General features: G+C 38.1%; 2 protein-coding genes across 2 annotated transcripts; one reads left to right on the top strand and one right to left on the bottom strand.

Annotated features, from left to right (window-relative positions):
- Positions 1 to 322: 322 nt before the first annotated feature.
- On the bottom strand, positions 323 to 8,820 carry LOC138898607 (uncharacterized). The gene is made up of 2 exons (XM_070184686.1): positions 8,646 to 8,820; positions 323 to 492 (listed from the first exon to the last, which is right to left on the bottom strand). The coding sequence occupies exons 1-2, from the start codon at positions 8,818 to 8,820 to the stop codon at positions 323 to 325; spliced, it is 345 nt and encodes a 114-aa protein (XP_070040787.1).
- Positions 8,821 to 16,587: 7,767 nt separating this feature from the next.
- On the top strand, positions 16,588 to 17,031 carry LOC104113243 (uncharacterized). The gene has a single exon (XM_009623353.1). The coding sequence runs from the start codon at positions 16,588 to 16,590 to the stop codon at positions 17,029 to 17,031; it is 444 nt and encodes a 147-aa protein (XP_009621648.1).
- Positions 17,032 to 17,347: the final 316 nt, after the last annotated feature.

The raw sequence follows: 17,347 nt of genomic DNA, 5'->3' as shown, positions 1-17,347 counted from the left end.
AGTGCCTCCAATAGCCCCTATTACAGGTTCCACCTCAGCTTCAAACCGGTGCCGATGCCCACTGTTCCACTATCTGCACAACGAGTCTCCTAGACACTAGCGAGCCTCAACAACTGGATGCAGACAACTACTGCAAAGCTGTCTGACATATCTAGTAATTTTGTAGCACAGTCCTCGACTCCGGCACCCCAGATTCCCCCCCCCCACCCTACCCACAGTTGAAGAAGCTCTTGGAGAATCAGAACACAATCATGGCCACTTTGGTGCAGCATGGGTCAGTGATAAAAGAGCTGGGTAAGGAAGTGAAGAAGATGCAGAAGTCCTAGGACTCCAAGAAGTCAGTGGACAAGCTCCAGAGACAGGTTACCAAGCTTGCAGCAGCCGGAGACATTCCATTTGACATGTTGATTGACCCGCACCACCCAGGCCCAGATCCTACAGCACATACAGCACCAGTTGGCCTGTCTGAGGAGCCAGACCTTACTATTGACACTGCCAAGGTAGTACATCAGATGTTCACCAATCTTTTCAAAGGTAGTTTTTGTGTGAACCGGGTGACTCTTCCTAACGATGGATGGCGTGACAACCTTCTTAAGGGACTGAGTCCGTTTTGGTGTTTAGGTAATAATACTAGTAGTAATGAATAAAAGACCTAATTAAGTCATGCTCGAAGAGTCAAACATGCTTCACTTAGTACCAACACACTTAAGTACGTGCTTATGGTTAAAAACAAGTCTTTTGGAAAGAAATAGCTCTAGTTAGTGACTTTATGACTCTTGTCTTGACTTAGGCAGTCATCGAGCGGTTTAATCAAACTATAGTAATTTTCAATCTTGAATGTGGTCGTTGTGGGCCCTCGACTCTATCCTCTTTAACAATCCAGTTGTGTGAGAGGTGATATTATTTTGTTGCAAGTCCAAGTACCCGTGCGAATGGTCTAGAACTTGCCCCGAATGTGTTTAAAGGCGAAATAGTAAGTTTTGCTTGGCTTGAGAAGTGATTGTAGGCTTTCCTTAACCCGCTTGAATTCTCCATTACCTACCAATGTTGTTATCCCTAGTCAACCCATTTGAGCCTCAAGCCTTTCTCATTTGATAACCATGTTATAAGACTGTACCCGTTTTGTTGTGACCCTTTCTTGGCACCCGAGCTTTCCTTAATATTCTTGTAAAACAATTGGCTAAAAACATAAGTTTGGGGGAGAGACGAGGAACTTGAAAGAGGTATCAAGGCACAAAAAGAGAAAAGAAATGATGAGAAGGAAAGGCAAAGAAAAAAAAAAGAACAAAAAGAAAAATGCCAAAAAAAGTGAGTAAGTGAAGGAGTGGAAGGGATTCAAAGAAAAGTAATGGTACAAAGCATGGAGAAATCAAAGAGGGAGAAAATAAATGTCATAATCAAGAAAGAATGATGCTAAGTCTCTCTAGTTCTCCCAAGGAAAAGAAAATCCCTCAAAGAATTGGCAAAGCATGAGTCGAGGACAAAAAAATTGGAGTGCTTAAGGAAAGATGAACCCACTTTATCATAGCATATCCAACCTTAGTCCAAAAGCCTTCATTGCATTCCGAAAAAGCCCTACGTTATTTCAAGCCGAGTGAGCTTACATTAGTGGCGATCTACATTAGGGGCAAGCCTATGGTACTTAAAATTGTACTTGCAAGATTCTTTTGAGAGAGATGAGTGAACCTTTCGTAAATCTTTGGATTGAGTGCTAAAATTCTAAAGTGAGATAGGCAAGCGGAGAGTAGAGGAGGAAGAGTTTGGGATCTACAATGACCTACATGAAAGAGCGAGCTTCCACGATGAATAAAGTCAACTCTTGATGCTGAAGTGTCACATTAGAACTATATGTGCATAAAGGTTTAACTTGTCGCCTTGTTGATAATACATAAGTATTGTTGGTAAATGTTGGTTCCAATTGATGTGTGAATGACTCACCTTTGATTGGTTGTAATGGCCCTTAACTTGTGGAAGTGGAGACTATTTTATTTGCTTGAGGACAAGCAAAGACTTAAGTTTGGGGGAGTTGATAAGTGGGGATTTTGACTACTTATTAGCACCTTTTTGCTTTTGTTTTAGTCTAAAAGTATTGAATTGTGTTCCCGAAACTGTTGAAATGTGCTAAATTGTAGGAATATTGGAAGATAGACCCCCGAGATAAAATCCAACTTAAAAAGGAGTAATCTAAACTCAAGGCAATAAAAGGCACAGAAGCTCACAAAGTGCGGACTGCCGAATTTCATATGCGGTCACAAATGATGAAGGAAAATCTAGCAGACTTTTGTGCAAAGAGCAAACCGCACATGAATTGTGCGGCCGCAAAATCTGGGCTAGGAACAAAGTTTAGAGAATATGCAAATTCCCAAGTTCCAAGTCCCTCAGAAGTGCAGACTGCACAAGAATTGTGCAGCCGCAGAAGTAAAAGTGCAGACCGCAATTACAAATCTGCGGACCGTAGAAAGAATGCCTCGTGGCCACAGATCAGAATTATGCAGTCACAGACCTCCAGTTCCTAACAAGTTAAAGAAATCTGCGGACCGCACATGGAATTGTGCGGCCGCAGAACCTCCCGAGGGGCATTTTTGTCTGTAATTGTTAGCTTTGTATAAATAGAAGAGTTTCACAAAATTATGTCAACTTTTGACATCAGCAGCTACAGTAGCCGTTTCTCTTTGCTTCTTTTAGTAGCTTTTCATATTTTGGGATATTTTAACTAAGATTTTATCATTTTAATTTTTACAATATGAGTTTAATTAGCATTTCTTCTTCTATTTCTTCATTTTCAAGCATGAGTAGCTAGATTGTTACTAGGGTTGTGACCCAATCCTAGTGTGTAAACCTTATGAGTGTTTAACTTAATGCTTGTTTATGATTATGTGTTTATTGTTTAGCCTTGTTCATGCTTTAATTTGTGAAATTAATGGTTGCAAACATTAGTTCATGCCTATTTGACTTAGTCTCTACTTGAGAAAGAGAGACTTAGTCTAGGACAACTCGGCTAAAAGGAAATTGGGTCAATCGAGAGATTGATAATCCTAATTAAAGGGTTCAACCTAGAGATATTAAAAACCCGACTTGAGATTTTATCAACCGTTTTGTGAAATACTCATTTGGACTTGAGAAAGACAAATTGGCCAAAATCACTCTCTAACCGAGAGGTATTGAGTTGGTAATTGAGAGTTGATAGCTATAATACACCCCGATTAATAAAACAAGTATGAAGGTTTATATCTCATTAGGCAAATACCTAGGTGATGGTCATAGCCCTAGGCTTTTTACAAAACTTGAAAAATAACAAAAATAATTTTTTAATTTTACTTCTTAACTTTGCAATCTTAGTTTAAATTAGAAATAGAATCAACCCCAATTTGTGGAAGTGTAAATTGAGGTAGTTCAAACTCACGTACTACAATATATACGCCTAACTCCCATACATAACTCCCTGTGAAAATCGACCCCGACTCTTGTTGGGTACTACTATTGCAGTCAACCGTTTCATAACCTTGAAGTGAGGTGTGAAATTGGACGAGATCACGAGCACCAGCCTCGCTATTACGAGCATGGAAGGGGAGGCTCAGGTATCGCAATTACGATACCTTGTTCGTAATTGCGAAGTAGTACCTGGGCAGGGTAGGATCGTATTTGCGATAATTGTGTCGCATTTGCGGCTTAACCCTTAGGTTGTCAGTAGCCGCTTTTGCAAGGAATTCTTCGCAATTGTGAGGGTTCGCAATTGCTAACCCAATGTCGCAATTGCGACATCTGCAACTGAACAAAAGTTAGAAAAGTCAGGATATTAGTTTCATTTTCATATTAGAACCCTAGACTCGGTAGGAGGCGACTTGGAGAGGGGATTTTCATCTACAAACATTGGGTAAGTGATTCTAATCAATGTCCAACTATATTTCATGATTATATCTTAGATTTAACATCAAATTTATGAGAATCAAAGAAGAAAGTTGGGGATTCTGGTCAGAGTTTTGATAAATGAAGATTTGAGTTTTGAGAGTCGATTTGGACTTGAATGTGAAAATAAAATAGATATATGGACTCGTGGGGTTATGTTAGTCGGAATCTACCCTTGGACCCGAGTTTTGACCGGGCGGGCCCAGGGTTGACTTTTATTGACTTCTTTGGGAATTATGTAAAGATCAAAGCTTTATCTATTGTAATTGATTTCCCTTGCATTGTTTGATTATAATAAGTTAGTTTTATTAGATTTGAGTCGTGTGGAGATGAATTTTAGGGGGAAAACTATATCCGAGGGTTCATTTGGCCTAGTTGAGGTAAGTGTCTTGCCTAACTTTGTATGGGGGAACTACCCCTTAGGATTTGGGCTGTTTGTGTTAATTGTATTATGTGGAAGCCGTGTACACAAGGTGACGAGTGTGTACAAGGCTATAAGTGGTATTTATCCGGTTTAGACTTTTGAAACTTCTTCCATGTACTTAATTGAACTTGTTATAACATGTTACATCTTTCATCGTTAAATTTACTCTTACATACTCTAATTGACATTACTAGCACTTGTTATATCCTTGATTGTTGTAGTTGCTCTTATATGCTTTAGTTGAAGTGACTATCTCCCTTATTGTTTTGGTACCCATGTAATTGTTGAATTACTCTTACTTGAAGTTGTTATTTAGTGGAATATGTTCTTGTTGAGTTATTGGTGTTGAAGTTGTAAAAGTCATTATCACATTAAGGTGACGTTATTAATTGTTGAGGTATCTTTCCTTATTGAGTATCCCTCATCCATATTGTTGTTATTGATATCATTTTACACATTGTGATTGAGCCATGGGCCATTTGTTGTGTAAATATTGGTATTGTTGATATTGGCAAATTGTGGCAAATGGACACTTATGGCGCGGGTTTTTATTGTGTTGTGATAATGATACGCATGCGGTGGTATAAGGATAGGGGTTGATACGTATGCTGTGAGATAAGGTGGGCTTGATATGTGTGTTTCTAGTAAGGGAATTACTTGAAGCCACGCAGTGAGATAAGGGGGCTAAAATGCGTGTAGCTATTTCGGAAAAAATAGTTTTCAAAACTAATTTTAAGGCTCATGCGGTGATATTAAAAAATACTGTGAATGAAATTATGAAATGGGAACATGAGGCGGTACCCTAGCTGTGATTCTTGTTGTACATTCCATGCTAAAAGAGGCTTGTTGGTTGAATAGTTCTTGTTGTTTTCTTCATTGTCTCACTTGTATTTGTCCGTGTTGACTATTTGTTGTTTCACCATGTGTTCACTACATGTTGCCTTTACCACTTAAATTTCCACTGTTAGCTTATATTATTGAATTGCTTATCTGTCATTTACTTCCACATTTTTCATTATTAGATTATGTTATATTTTGTTAGGCTTTCTTATCCTAGTAGGTGTTTTGACCTGGCTTCGTCACTACTCTACCGAGGTTATGCTTGATACTTACTAGGTACCATTGTGGTGTAGTACTCATACTACGCTTCTGCGCATTTTTGTGCAAATCCAGGTACATCTGCTCGTGCTGGACTCTAGTGATTGATTAGCTTTGTCGGATACTTCAAGGTGCACCTGCTCGACATTCGCAGATCTCGAAATCACATTCTGCTTTAGATGTTCTACTATTTATTTCTTGTTCTGAAATAGTACTGTATTTTGAAACTATTAGTACACTCTTGTAGAGCTTATGACTTGGTCCACCAGATTTTGGGGAGTTGTTGATAGCTGTACTGTTGAGTTTTATTTTGACAATTAAATGGTTTAATTTGAGGTTTTATTATTATTTTTGCTATTTCTTAATGTATTCTAGGCTTATCTAGTCTTAGAAACTAGGTGCCATCACGACATCCTAAGGTGGGACATTAGAGTCATGACATGTCACTTTTCACATAGCACAAACAACCAATTTAAGGCTAAATCCCAAGTGATATTCTCCCACACAAGGTTAGGTAAGATACTTACCTCAAACAAGTCAAATTAACACTCTAAAAATCCCTTCCCATGTGAAGCAACCTCCGGACAGCTCGAATCTAGCCAAAATAACTTAATAATATCAATAAAAACCATAGGAAATAACTCCAAACAATAAAGCTAGGATCTTGATTCAAATATACAAAGTCAACCCAAAACGTCAACCCCGATCCGCATCCCAGAATCTGACAAAACTCACAAATCCTGAATGCCCATTTTAATACGAGTCCAAATATATGTGTTTCATCCCAATCCAACCTCATATCGACCCCCAAATCATCAATTTTCATTCTCCAAAAATCATGACAAACCCCCCCTAATCCCACCTTTAAATTACATAATCTATGTGTAATAATCCATGGAAAATCAATATCTAACATCAAAATCAAGTAGAGTGTACTTACCCCTTCAATTGTAGTGAAAGACCCTCCAAATATCGCCTCTAGCCGAGCTCAACAACTCTAAAAAATGAGAAAAGTCCAAACCCTCAAAATAATATAATCTGCCTAGTGATTTCTGCATTTGCAGAAAGGTTACCGCATCTGTGGTTCTGCTTATGCGGAGAAAATCCACCCAACCTACCGCATCTGCAGACACCAAGACACTTCTGCGGAATCGCTTCTACAGTTTCTTCATCGCAAATGCAGCAGCGCACCCGCACAACCCCTTCCGTATTTGCGGATTCTGCCACTGCCAGGCCAACTTCACATATGTAGTCTCAGAGCCGCTCTTGCGGCCAGACCCTTACAGGTGCGAAAATACCAGAACACGTCTGCCCAAAATATGGAAATGATCTGCAACTCATCCAAAACATACCCAAATCATTCGGGACCCCGTCCAAACATACCCACCAACCCCAAAATATAATACGGACATACTCGAGACCTCAAATCACACAAAATAATATATAAATCACAAATCTCACCTCAATTCAAGCCTAAAGAACTATTCAACTTCCAACTTTTCAAAACTCATGCCAAACCATATCTAATCAACTCGGAATGACCTCAAATTTTGCACACGAGTCCCAAATGACATAACGGACTTATTCCAACTCCCAAAACCACAATACAAACCCGATATCAATAAAGACAACTCCCAGTCATGAGCCTTCCAACCCTTTAACTTTCCAACTTTCGTCAAATTGAACCAAATCAACTTAGGAACCTCCAAATCCAAATTCGGACATACCCTTAAGTCCAAAATTAGCACACGAACCTATTGGAACCATCAAAATACCATTCTAGGATCGCCTATACAAAAGTCAAACTTCGGTCAACTCTTACAACTTAAGCCTCCAACAATAACAACCCAGTGTATTCCCACAAGTGGGGTCTGGGGAAGATAGGATGTACGCAGCCTTATCCTTACCCCGAAAGGACAGAAAAACTATTTTTGGTAGACCTTCGGCTAGAGAAAAGATGGAAGAAGCACTGATAGCAAGTAATAACAATATAGGATAATTAGAAAACAAAATCCAAGATAGCAAAAGAGAAGATGAAATAAGTACTGATAGCAAGTAATAATAGTGCAAGATATATAGTGATAGTAAACTAAGAGAGCATTGATGGCTAGTAATAACAGTACAAGATATGTGGTACTAGAAAACTAAGGATAAATGTGATACCATATTAACAATAATACTATTGTACTAAGGAAGACAACGATAAATGTTCGAATACCTACTAACATTTTACCCTAATTCTCAACCTCTGCACCCTTCTATCAAGGGTCATGTCCTCGGTTAGCTCAAGCTACGCCATGTCCCACCTGATCACCTCTCCCTAAGAATTCTTTGGCCTACCTCTACCTTTCCTATTACCCCCAAGTCCAACCTCTCACACCTCAAGACGGGGCATCTGTGCTTCTCCTTTTAACATGCCCGAACCATCTCAGCCTCGCCTCTCGCATCTTTTCCTGCAGAGGGGCCACTCCCACCTTGTCTCGAATAACTTCATTCATAATTCTATCTAACCTAGTATGCCCACACATCTATCTCAACATCCTCATTTCAGCTATTTTTATTTGCTAGACATGAGAGTTCTTGACTGACCAATCCTCTACCCCATACAACAAAGTCGTTCTAACCACTACCTTGTAGAACTTACCTTTAAGTTTCAATGGCATATTCTTATCACACAAGACACCAGAAGCGAGCCTCCACTTTATCCACCCTGCTCTGATACGACGTGTGACATCCTCGTCAATCTCCCCATCATTCTGAATCACAGACCCAAGATACTTAAAGCTCTCCCTCCTGGGAATGACTTGCGTATCAAGCCTCAAATCCCTGTCCGCTTCCTAGTAACATCGCTGAACTTGCACTTCAAGTATTTTGTCTTGGTCCTGCTCAACTTGAAACCTTTAGACTCAAGGGTATGTCTCCTGAATTTCAACCTTTTATTAACACCACCTCACATCTCATCAATCAGAATTATGTCATCTGCAAATAAAATGTACTAAGGCACCTCCCCTTAAATGTGTCACGTCAATATGCCCATTGTCAAATAAAAGAAAAATGGGCTAAGTGTTGATCCCTGATGCAACCCCATCTCAACCGGGAAGTAATCAGAGTCTCCTCATGCTATCATTACTCGTGTCTTAGATCCAGCATACATGTCCTGGATCACTAGAATATATGTTACCTGCACTCCTCTAGCCTCCAAACATCTCCATAAAACCTCTCTCGGGAACTTTGTCATAAGCTTTCTCTAGGTCAATGAACACCATATGCAAGTCCTTCTTCATCACCTTATACATCTCCACCAATCTCCTCACAAGGTGAATGACGTTAGTAGTCGACCGTCCCGGCATAAAACCAAACTGGTTCTCCAAAATGGATACACTCCTCCTCATCCTCCCTTCAATCACCCTCTCCTAAACTTTTATCGTATGGCTCAATAACTTGATACCCTTATAGTTATTGCAGTTTTGAATATTCTCCTTGTTCTTGTACAACAGAATCATCGCACTCCACCTCCACTCTTCAAGCATCCTTTTCGTCCTAAAAATTAAGTTAAACAACCTAGAGAGTCATTCCAAGTCCGCCTTACCTACGCTCTTCTAGAATTTCACAGGGATCTCGTCTGGATTGGTCACTCTACCCATACTCATCATGTGGATAGCCCCTTCAACCTTTTTCACTCTTATGCGTCTACAGTACCCAAAATCACCAATAGAAGTTCATGGCTGCGGATAAAAAAAGAGGCCAAATAGTGATAATTTGAACCCTTAGGTAACATGACAAGGTTGGTGGTGAAAAAAGAAAATTTATGTGTGTTGCACATGTACTATCAATTTTCTTTTGTATACTCATGTATTGACAATTATTTATAAGATAAATGTGGTATCTGTATGATTCCTTAAAATAAGACAAAGAGCTATGAATTGGTTTTACTTTGTCATGCATTGCATATGATTTGTTCCATGAAGATTTGTTATAAATACACAATATATGACTAAGATTTATTGGAGGAATTTCTTCTATAATTCTTCATAGTTATATTGCTAAAAGTTTGACATTACAAGAATATAAAGAGTGAAACTTCCTACCTTTGAGTACTTGACTAATTTTTGCATTGAGATATTAACTTTCCATCATGTTATCTTGGTGAACAATTTTTAAGAAAACTTGTAATTTTAAAGATGGTACCCCTTGAATGTGCCTGCTTTTACTCACACACATTCTAGAACGAAAATAAATTTATAAGTTTTAGGTTGAAATCTTTTATTAATTCATATATAAAAAAAAGTTTTAGTTACTGATTCAAATCTTTTGTTGCTTTTAGATACTTTTTCTTATATACCTATGAAAATGGGACTGAGAGAGAGAATGAGAGTTCACACACCTAATTATCTTTTACCTTAGCACATTTTATAGTATTGTAGTGCGGACATTGGAATCTGATTCAATGAAACTGTCCTTCAAATTTATACATGTATTTTGCGCATTGGTATAGTATAATAAAACATTACAACTTAATTTTTGAGAGGATTTATTTGAAGGAATAAAAAATTTTATAAGTGAAATTTTTGTAGATTCCGTAGGCATATGTTAAGTCAAAATAAATTCTTACGAAAATAAACTGAATGCAAAATTAAAATGAGAGTCTCCTATATGACCTTTAACATTGTTGATGAAGAGGTGAAGTTTTTCTAAAATTTCCTTGCTTTAGTTTGGTTACGACGTTATAAAAATTCAACTTTTAATGATCTTATTAAAAAGTTGGAAACATTTGTTGAAACCAATAAAATAATAGACTAACAAATTATAGAAGAGACATAAATCAATGAATCATCATGTCATAATTACAAAATATAGAAGCCATAAATTAGTTAAATAAATATTACTTCGCTCAACTCCCACGGAATGTGAGGACGTAAGTATTTCAGATAATTTAATATCTATTGTATAACTCAAAAAAAGTCAGTTTAGGATATGTACGCAATAAAAGCTTTTATAATTTTTAGATACAAATTTCGTAATGCTTGACAAATACATTAAATTATATGTGCAATGCACGTACTCTAAATCTAGTTAGAACAAAGTGAAAAAGGCCAAAATTATCCCTATGCTATCGAAAATTAGTCACGTTTATACCCGTTTCTACTTTCGGTCCAAATATATGCCTACCGTTAGTAAAGTATACAAAATCATCCATAACCCTAACGGATTTCCAATGTGGCAGTAGGACCCCACACTTAATGTGCCAATTAGGCAAATACCAACCCGAATCTCATTACCCGGTCATACCCATTCAAACAACCCAAAACTCATACCCATTCAAATAACCCATTACCCGGTCAGAACCATTTTCCTATTTAAAACCCGTTTCTTCTTCGACCCTACCCAAATGGCGGCAAACGAGGGAATAATATTTTTTAGCCACCTGAGTGGCTAAAACGCAAGCAAACCACTCATCAAAATATCCAACTTCGGATACATCAACAATATCATTGTCAGAATCGTCTGCTATCCTTTAGGGAGAAAACCAGTGACGAAGATCTGAATTTGATACTGTTTTGAGTTGCGGCGACAGTGGAAGCTGATGAGCCATCCAAAATAAAACTCACTATATCCACTTGCTGTGAATTGCCATTTTTTCCACTGTCCTTTTGTCTTCGTCTTTTTCGGGTGAAAAAGTTACAATTTGTGGGTGAGAAAGGTGACCTCAAATTAGAGTTAGTTCGAATTTTATTCTAATTTTATGGAAGTTTGTTATGGCCAAGTAAGTGCTAAGGTAAATTAAATTTTAGGAAATGATTGTTATCTGGATTTCATGGGGTTTGAAAAGATAGGGGAAATGGGGCAGTTTAATATCGAGGAGGAAACGTAAGAAAGAATAACTAACACATCAACAATTCTTTTGAAAGCAAACTCCATAAATTAGAGCAAAGAGTAAAGATGGCGGAAGGAGAACGGAGAGAAGCTGATGCAATTGAAGCTGGACTTTATTCGCTGGTTACAGAGCACGGAAGTTCGATGAAGAATTGGGTTAGATAGCGGGGTCGGGTCTTTTAAAATTGGGTGTTGTAATTTTGTCTAGTTGGCAATTTAATAGAAGGGGCCCAATGCCACGATGGACTTCTGGTAGGGTTAGGTATAATTTTGTTTACTATGTTAACGGTGGGGATATAGTTTGACAAATAATAGAAATAGAGATAAATGTGGCTAATTAATTAAAGTAGAGTGATAAATTTGACCTTTTTCCCTAGAACAAAAGCCTCTAAATATAATTAGTCAACTATTTTCAAGTCAAGGTAATGAAAAGAGGTTGACAAATTAAAGTCATATATGACTTATAGAAATGAATTTGTTGTTGTCTGTTTTTCTATTGCTTTTTAAAGTATCAAAGATTTTAAAAGTTTTATTTTCAGTTCTCCTTTAGGTTCTAAAAAAATGAAAATAGAAAAAACAAAATCATAAAAAGCTCGGACTTTTTCCGACGATGAATTTTTTAGATAATTTTCTTGAGGGATTAAAGTCCGATTAAAAAAAACACCAAAATTTTTTTTTCTTTTAGGATAGTTAGGTAGTATCCCTTATATTTTCTTTGGACGCCGGTTATTTTCCAAGGATGTAGCTCGAACCGGGTACTTTATTTTTTTAGGAGTAGGTTAGGAAGAAACTGAGTTGCTCTTAGATATCTATTGATGTGTTTGGTGCTGGCACATTAGGTTATGGCATGCGCTCTGTCTTCCCGTATATTTGATTTGAATTGTGATGACTAAGTAAAATAAATAGCCTACTCTGTGACGCCTTTTCTCAGTTGTTTGACTTGTATGTCACATAGTTCAGTATTGCTTAAAAGTTCTCAACTATATGTGCTTGCTTGACTTGAGAGTTGAACAGAACCGTCTTTATTGAGTCGTGTGTAATGTGTGTGTGAGGATTTGTGATCCTCTGTGCTATCTTGTGTAGTCTAGAACTTGCCTCGTGTGTTAATCGAAGCAAAATCATTAAGTTGTACTAGTTTAGAAGATGACATAGGGGTTTCTTGCTTGATCATCGATGTGCTTGGCACATAAAAATAAACTTTTCCGTTGCTATCCCCTTTGAGCCTATAGACCTTTTCTTTGGCACCCACATTACAAGCCGTATCCCTATTTTGTTCATAATTTGAGATTGTTGAACCTTTACCTCCTAAGTCACTTAGTCTCTAAAAGAAGTAAGGTGGGAGATTGGGGAGTAGCTTTCGAGTGGAAACATGGAAGGACCCTTAAGGTGCACTAAAATTGTGAAAACAGGTCACTAGCCGATAAACCTTAATGTATGGAGTGTGTAGAGGAAAAAAAAGAGAAAAAGAAAAAAATTGCAAGAAGAAAAAAAAATAATAGTTCAAATAATGTAAAAAATCACACCTGCTAATCTTACTAATTCCTGCTAGTGAAAATATAGAGGTGCTTAATTGAAAAGGGGTTATGATATATATACGGTGTATGACGAGTGAATTGGTTGAGAAAACGAGGTGCACAAGTTTTTAGTCTAGTGTATTAAAGTGCTTAGGAGGGTTAGTCACTATTTCTAAATGTATCCTACCCGTCCCTTAGCCTGCATTACAACCTTAAAGTCCTAATTGATCCTACATTTTGCTAGCTTAGATTAGTAGAGATGTACACTACATGCAAGCTTATGGTACGACCACATGATGCGCATGAATTCTTTGTGAGAGTGAGTGAATTTTGTTCAATTGTGTGATGTCCTTAAATTATGTTTAAAGGCATACTTGAATGTGTGGACTATTCTATATTCACTCTTTTGTTTGTTAGTGAGGGCATATGATCTCATGAAAGATTGGTAATGTTGTAAACTTCTCTTGTTGGGTGAGTATGCGAGTTGAGGGTGATTAGTGGTAACGAGTCGGCTTTTGAGGTAGGATGGTTACAGATAGATTGTTTGAATTGATTGAATTGAAATGGATATACTTGGGCATGTTTAAAACGGGAAGAATGTGAATTTTGTATGTTCATACTTGATTACCGGTATCGATCATAGTCAAGGGTAAAGTGTATGATTAAAATTTGAAGTGCTCCTCTCTAGTTGAGATGTGTACGTGGTTGAGGTGTAGTTGATAGTCCCATTGCTCGAGGACGAGCAAGAGTCTAAGTGTGGGGTATTGATATTTAGCTTAAAGTGTGTGTGTGTATATATATATATATATATATATATATATATATATATATATATATATCGCCTCATGTTTTACTCGTATTTTATAGATTTCGGATGTAAAATGTATTGATTTATGTTAATTCATGGTATTTTTATGTGTAGGAATTATCAGGAGGCAATAGGGGGTGAAAGGTGTGAGATTAGAGCCAAAACGGAGAAAAAAATAGAAAATATTGAATTCCAGCGCCAAAGGCGTGCCCCACGCCATATGTGGCGCCGTTTATAGAATGTTCAAAGGGCCAGTGCTAGGTCTAGCGCCCGCTGCCCTGGGCGCTGGTGACCAAAATTTCTCCAACTTTGTCCGGTACAAGGTTATTTCGGCCCATGACCTACCCAACGCTTATAAAAGCAAGACTAAGCCTATTTTGAGGGGGGGACGCCACTTTGAAGGAAAAATACACACGAGGAACATCCGGGAGCAAGGATATCTCAGTTTTCTTCATCTTTTCTTAGTATTATCAATTTTTAACACTTGTAAATTTATTTTGATACTATCATGAGTGGCTAAACCCATAGTTCTGGGGTTGTGATTTAGCCATGAATATTGTCATTTAAAGTTGACTTAACCTTGATTACAATTTACCAATATAAGATTATTTCTTCAATTATGTGACTAATTGCTTAATTGTCTCTCCAGCAGTTAAGTTCTATTTACTATCTATGCTATGCTTGGGAAAGTTATGTTTAGATTATAGAAAAATTGAAGAGGGCATGATCTTAACTCTGAGGGGGCGGATTTGTGGTTAGGAAAGGAATATACCTAGTCACTGTGCTTAATTACATATCGTAATCTTAATGTGTACTTAATAGTTTGATTCCATAGGAATATAGGCGTTAATCTATTTTGAATAGGCGAGTAGTACTTTGGGAGAAGGCTACGAGAGAAATTGTTCGATTAATTAGCAACCGTGAGTGAATTATATGAAAGGGAGAGTTAACTAGAGCACAATAGGATTGGTGAATCGATCACAACCCTGGAATATTCGTCTCTACTAAATACACAACAACCATTTTGCTGATTAATAATTTAGTTACTAGTTAGAATTATTGTTTAGTATAATAACACTTTTGAACTCTGAGTGACTCGACTGAATAATAATCTTGGTGAATTTAGTAGGTAGTTAATATAAGTCTATGTAGGTTCGACACTCGACTTATCATTTTATTACTTGTACTACCATATATACTTGCGTGTGCGTTTGGGAGAAACACCATTGTTGCTCTATTTATCAGTCTCGAAAAATGCCTTCGGCTACGTATTGGGCAGCATGACGAAACTGGGAGAAAGGAGAAGGCCATCTACTACTTAAGCAAGAAGTTCACACCATGCGAGGCCAAGTATACTTTGATAGAACACATTTGTTGTGCTCTGACTTGGATTGCTCAGAAGCTAAGGTTTTACATGTCAGCATACACTACACATCTAATATCTTGGCTCGACCCGCTCAAGTATATTTTTTAGAAGTCAATGCCTACCGAGAATCTAGCTAAGTGGTAAATTCTCCTCAGCGAATTTGACATTGTGTAAATAACTCAGAAGGCTATCAAAGTACAAGCTTTAGATGATCACCTCGCCGAGAGTCCAGTGGATGGGGATTACAAACCGCTTACTATGTATTTCCCCGATGAAGAAGTACTATTTGTTGGGGAGGATATTGGAGAATTATACCCTGGATGGAGAATATTTTTCGATGGAGCAGCAAACTTCAAAGGAGTCGGGATTGGGGCAGTCCTGATTTTGGAATCTGGACAACACTATCCAGCATCGGCAAAGATAAGATTCTCTTGTACCAATAATATGGCAGAGTACGAGGCATGCATCCTTGGAATCAGAATGGCAGTCGACATGAACATCAAAGAACTTTTAGTCATAGGAGATTCTGATTTGCTGATCCACCAAGTCGAAGGAGAATGATCAACTAAGAATGTCAAGATACTGCCATACCTGCACGACATGAAAGAGCTATGCAAGAAGTTCACAAAAATAGAGTTCAGGGATGTCCCCAGAATTCAGAATGAGTTCGCAGACGCCCTTGCGACCTTATTATCTATGATTCAGCATCCAGACAAGAACTACATCGACCCTATCGAGATAGAAACCAAGGATAAATATGCATATTTCTTCCATGTGAATGAAGAACAAGATAGTAAACCTCGGTATCATGATATCAAGAAGTTCCTTGCGACCTAGGAGTACCCAGAAAGTGATACTAATGGTCAAAAGCGAGCCCTCAGGAGGTTGGCAAACCACTTTTCCTCAACGGGGAAGTCTTGTATAGAAGGACCCCAGACTTAGGTTTGTTGATATGTGTGAACGCCCGAAGCAACCAGACTGCTGGAAGAAATACATGCAGGGATGTGCGGACCCACATGAACGGTTTCACATTAGCCAAGAAGATTTTGAGAGCTGGATACTTTTGGATGACTATGGAAAGCGACAGTATCCGCTACGTGCAGAAGTGTCACCAGTTCCAGATTCACAAAAATTTCATCCGAGTTCCACCAAATGAGTTAAATGTAATGGGTTCACCCTGGCCTTTCGCCACCTGGGGAATGTACGTGATAGTGCCTATAGAGCCTACAACGTCAAATGGACATCGTTTCATCTTGGTAGCCATCAATTATTTCATCAAATAGGTCGAAGCATCTACTTACAAGGCCATAACAAAGAAGGTAGTGGCAGGTTTTGTCTGGAACATCATTTTGCAGATTTGGGATATCAGAATCTATTATCACTGACAATGCCGCTAACCTCAATAACGACTTCATGATGAAAATTTGTGAGATGTTCAGAATCATCCACCATAATTCCATAGCTTACAGACCACAAATGAATGGGACAGTCGAGGCAGCTAACAAGAATATCAAGAGGATTCTACGAAAGATAGTGGAAAATCACAGACAATGGCACGAGAAGTTAGCTTTTCGCTTTATTAGGTTACCGGACTACCATGAGAACATCTACTGGGGCAACGTCGTACATGTTGGTATACGGCACCAAAGCAGTGATACCAGCAGAAGTTAAAATACCATCCTTAAGAGTCATTCAAGAAGTGAAATTGGACGATGCAGAGTGGATACGTGTCAAGCAAGAACAGCTCATACTCATTGACGAGAGAAGAATGGATACAGTATGTCATGGCCACTTATACCAGAACAGGATGTCTAGTGCATTTAACAAAAGAGTGAAACCTCGATTCACTCCTAGGCAGTTGGTTCTGAAGAATATATTTCCCCATCAAGAAGAAGTTAAAGGGAAGTTTGCACCAAACTGGCAAGGTCCTTACATGGTCCATAAAGCACTATCTGGTGGAGCTCTAATCTTAGCAGAAATGGATGAAAGAGTCAACATGAAGCCTATCAACTCGGACGCAATTAAGAGATATTACGCCTGAAGATAGATAGAGTTAGGATTTTTGATGTAACAGAACTACGTTCAACCTGACTTCCCACAGAGGGATACATAGGCAACCCACGTAGGGTTCGATTTCTCTCCCCCTTTATCTTATAATAGGAAGCCAAATATCATTTTTTGTATGTTGTTCAGGAACTACGCCGGCTTGATTTCCTCAGAAAGGAATACATAGGCAATCCTCGTCGGATTTAGTCGTCTTTTGTAATTGAACTACGTTTTGGCCTGATTTCACTTGTATACGCAGGTTGTCTAAGTCAGACTCGGCTATTTTTCATTTCTTAATCTCATTATTTTGC

Source organism: Nicotiana tomentosiformis, chromosome 9 (genome assembly GCF_000390325.3).
Source record: "Nicotiana tomentosiformis chromosome 9, ASM39032v3, whole genome shotgun sequence".
Taxonomy (NCBI): Eukaryota; Viridiplantae; Streptophyta; class Magnoliopsida; order Solanales; family Solanaceae; genus Nicotiana; species Nicotiana tomentosiformis.
Note: the sequence above shows the minus strand (reverse complement) of the source record. Positions and strands in the feature narration are given on the sequence as shown.

Coding starts and splice junctions, on each gene's coding strand:
- LOC138898607 (XM_070184686.1), bottom strand. CDS start 8,820: ATGAGGAGGAGTGTATCCATTTTGGAGAACCAGTTTGGTTTTATGCCG. Junction 493..8,645: donor TGACAAAGTTCCCGAGAGAG/GTTTTATGGAGA, acceptor CTACCTTGGCAG/TGTCAATAGTAAGGTCTGGC.
- LOC104113243 (XM_009623353.1), top strand. CDS start 16,588: ATGAGAACATCTACTGGGGCAACGTCGTACATGTTGGTATACGGCACC.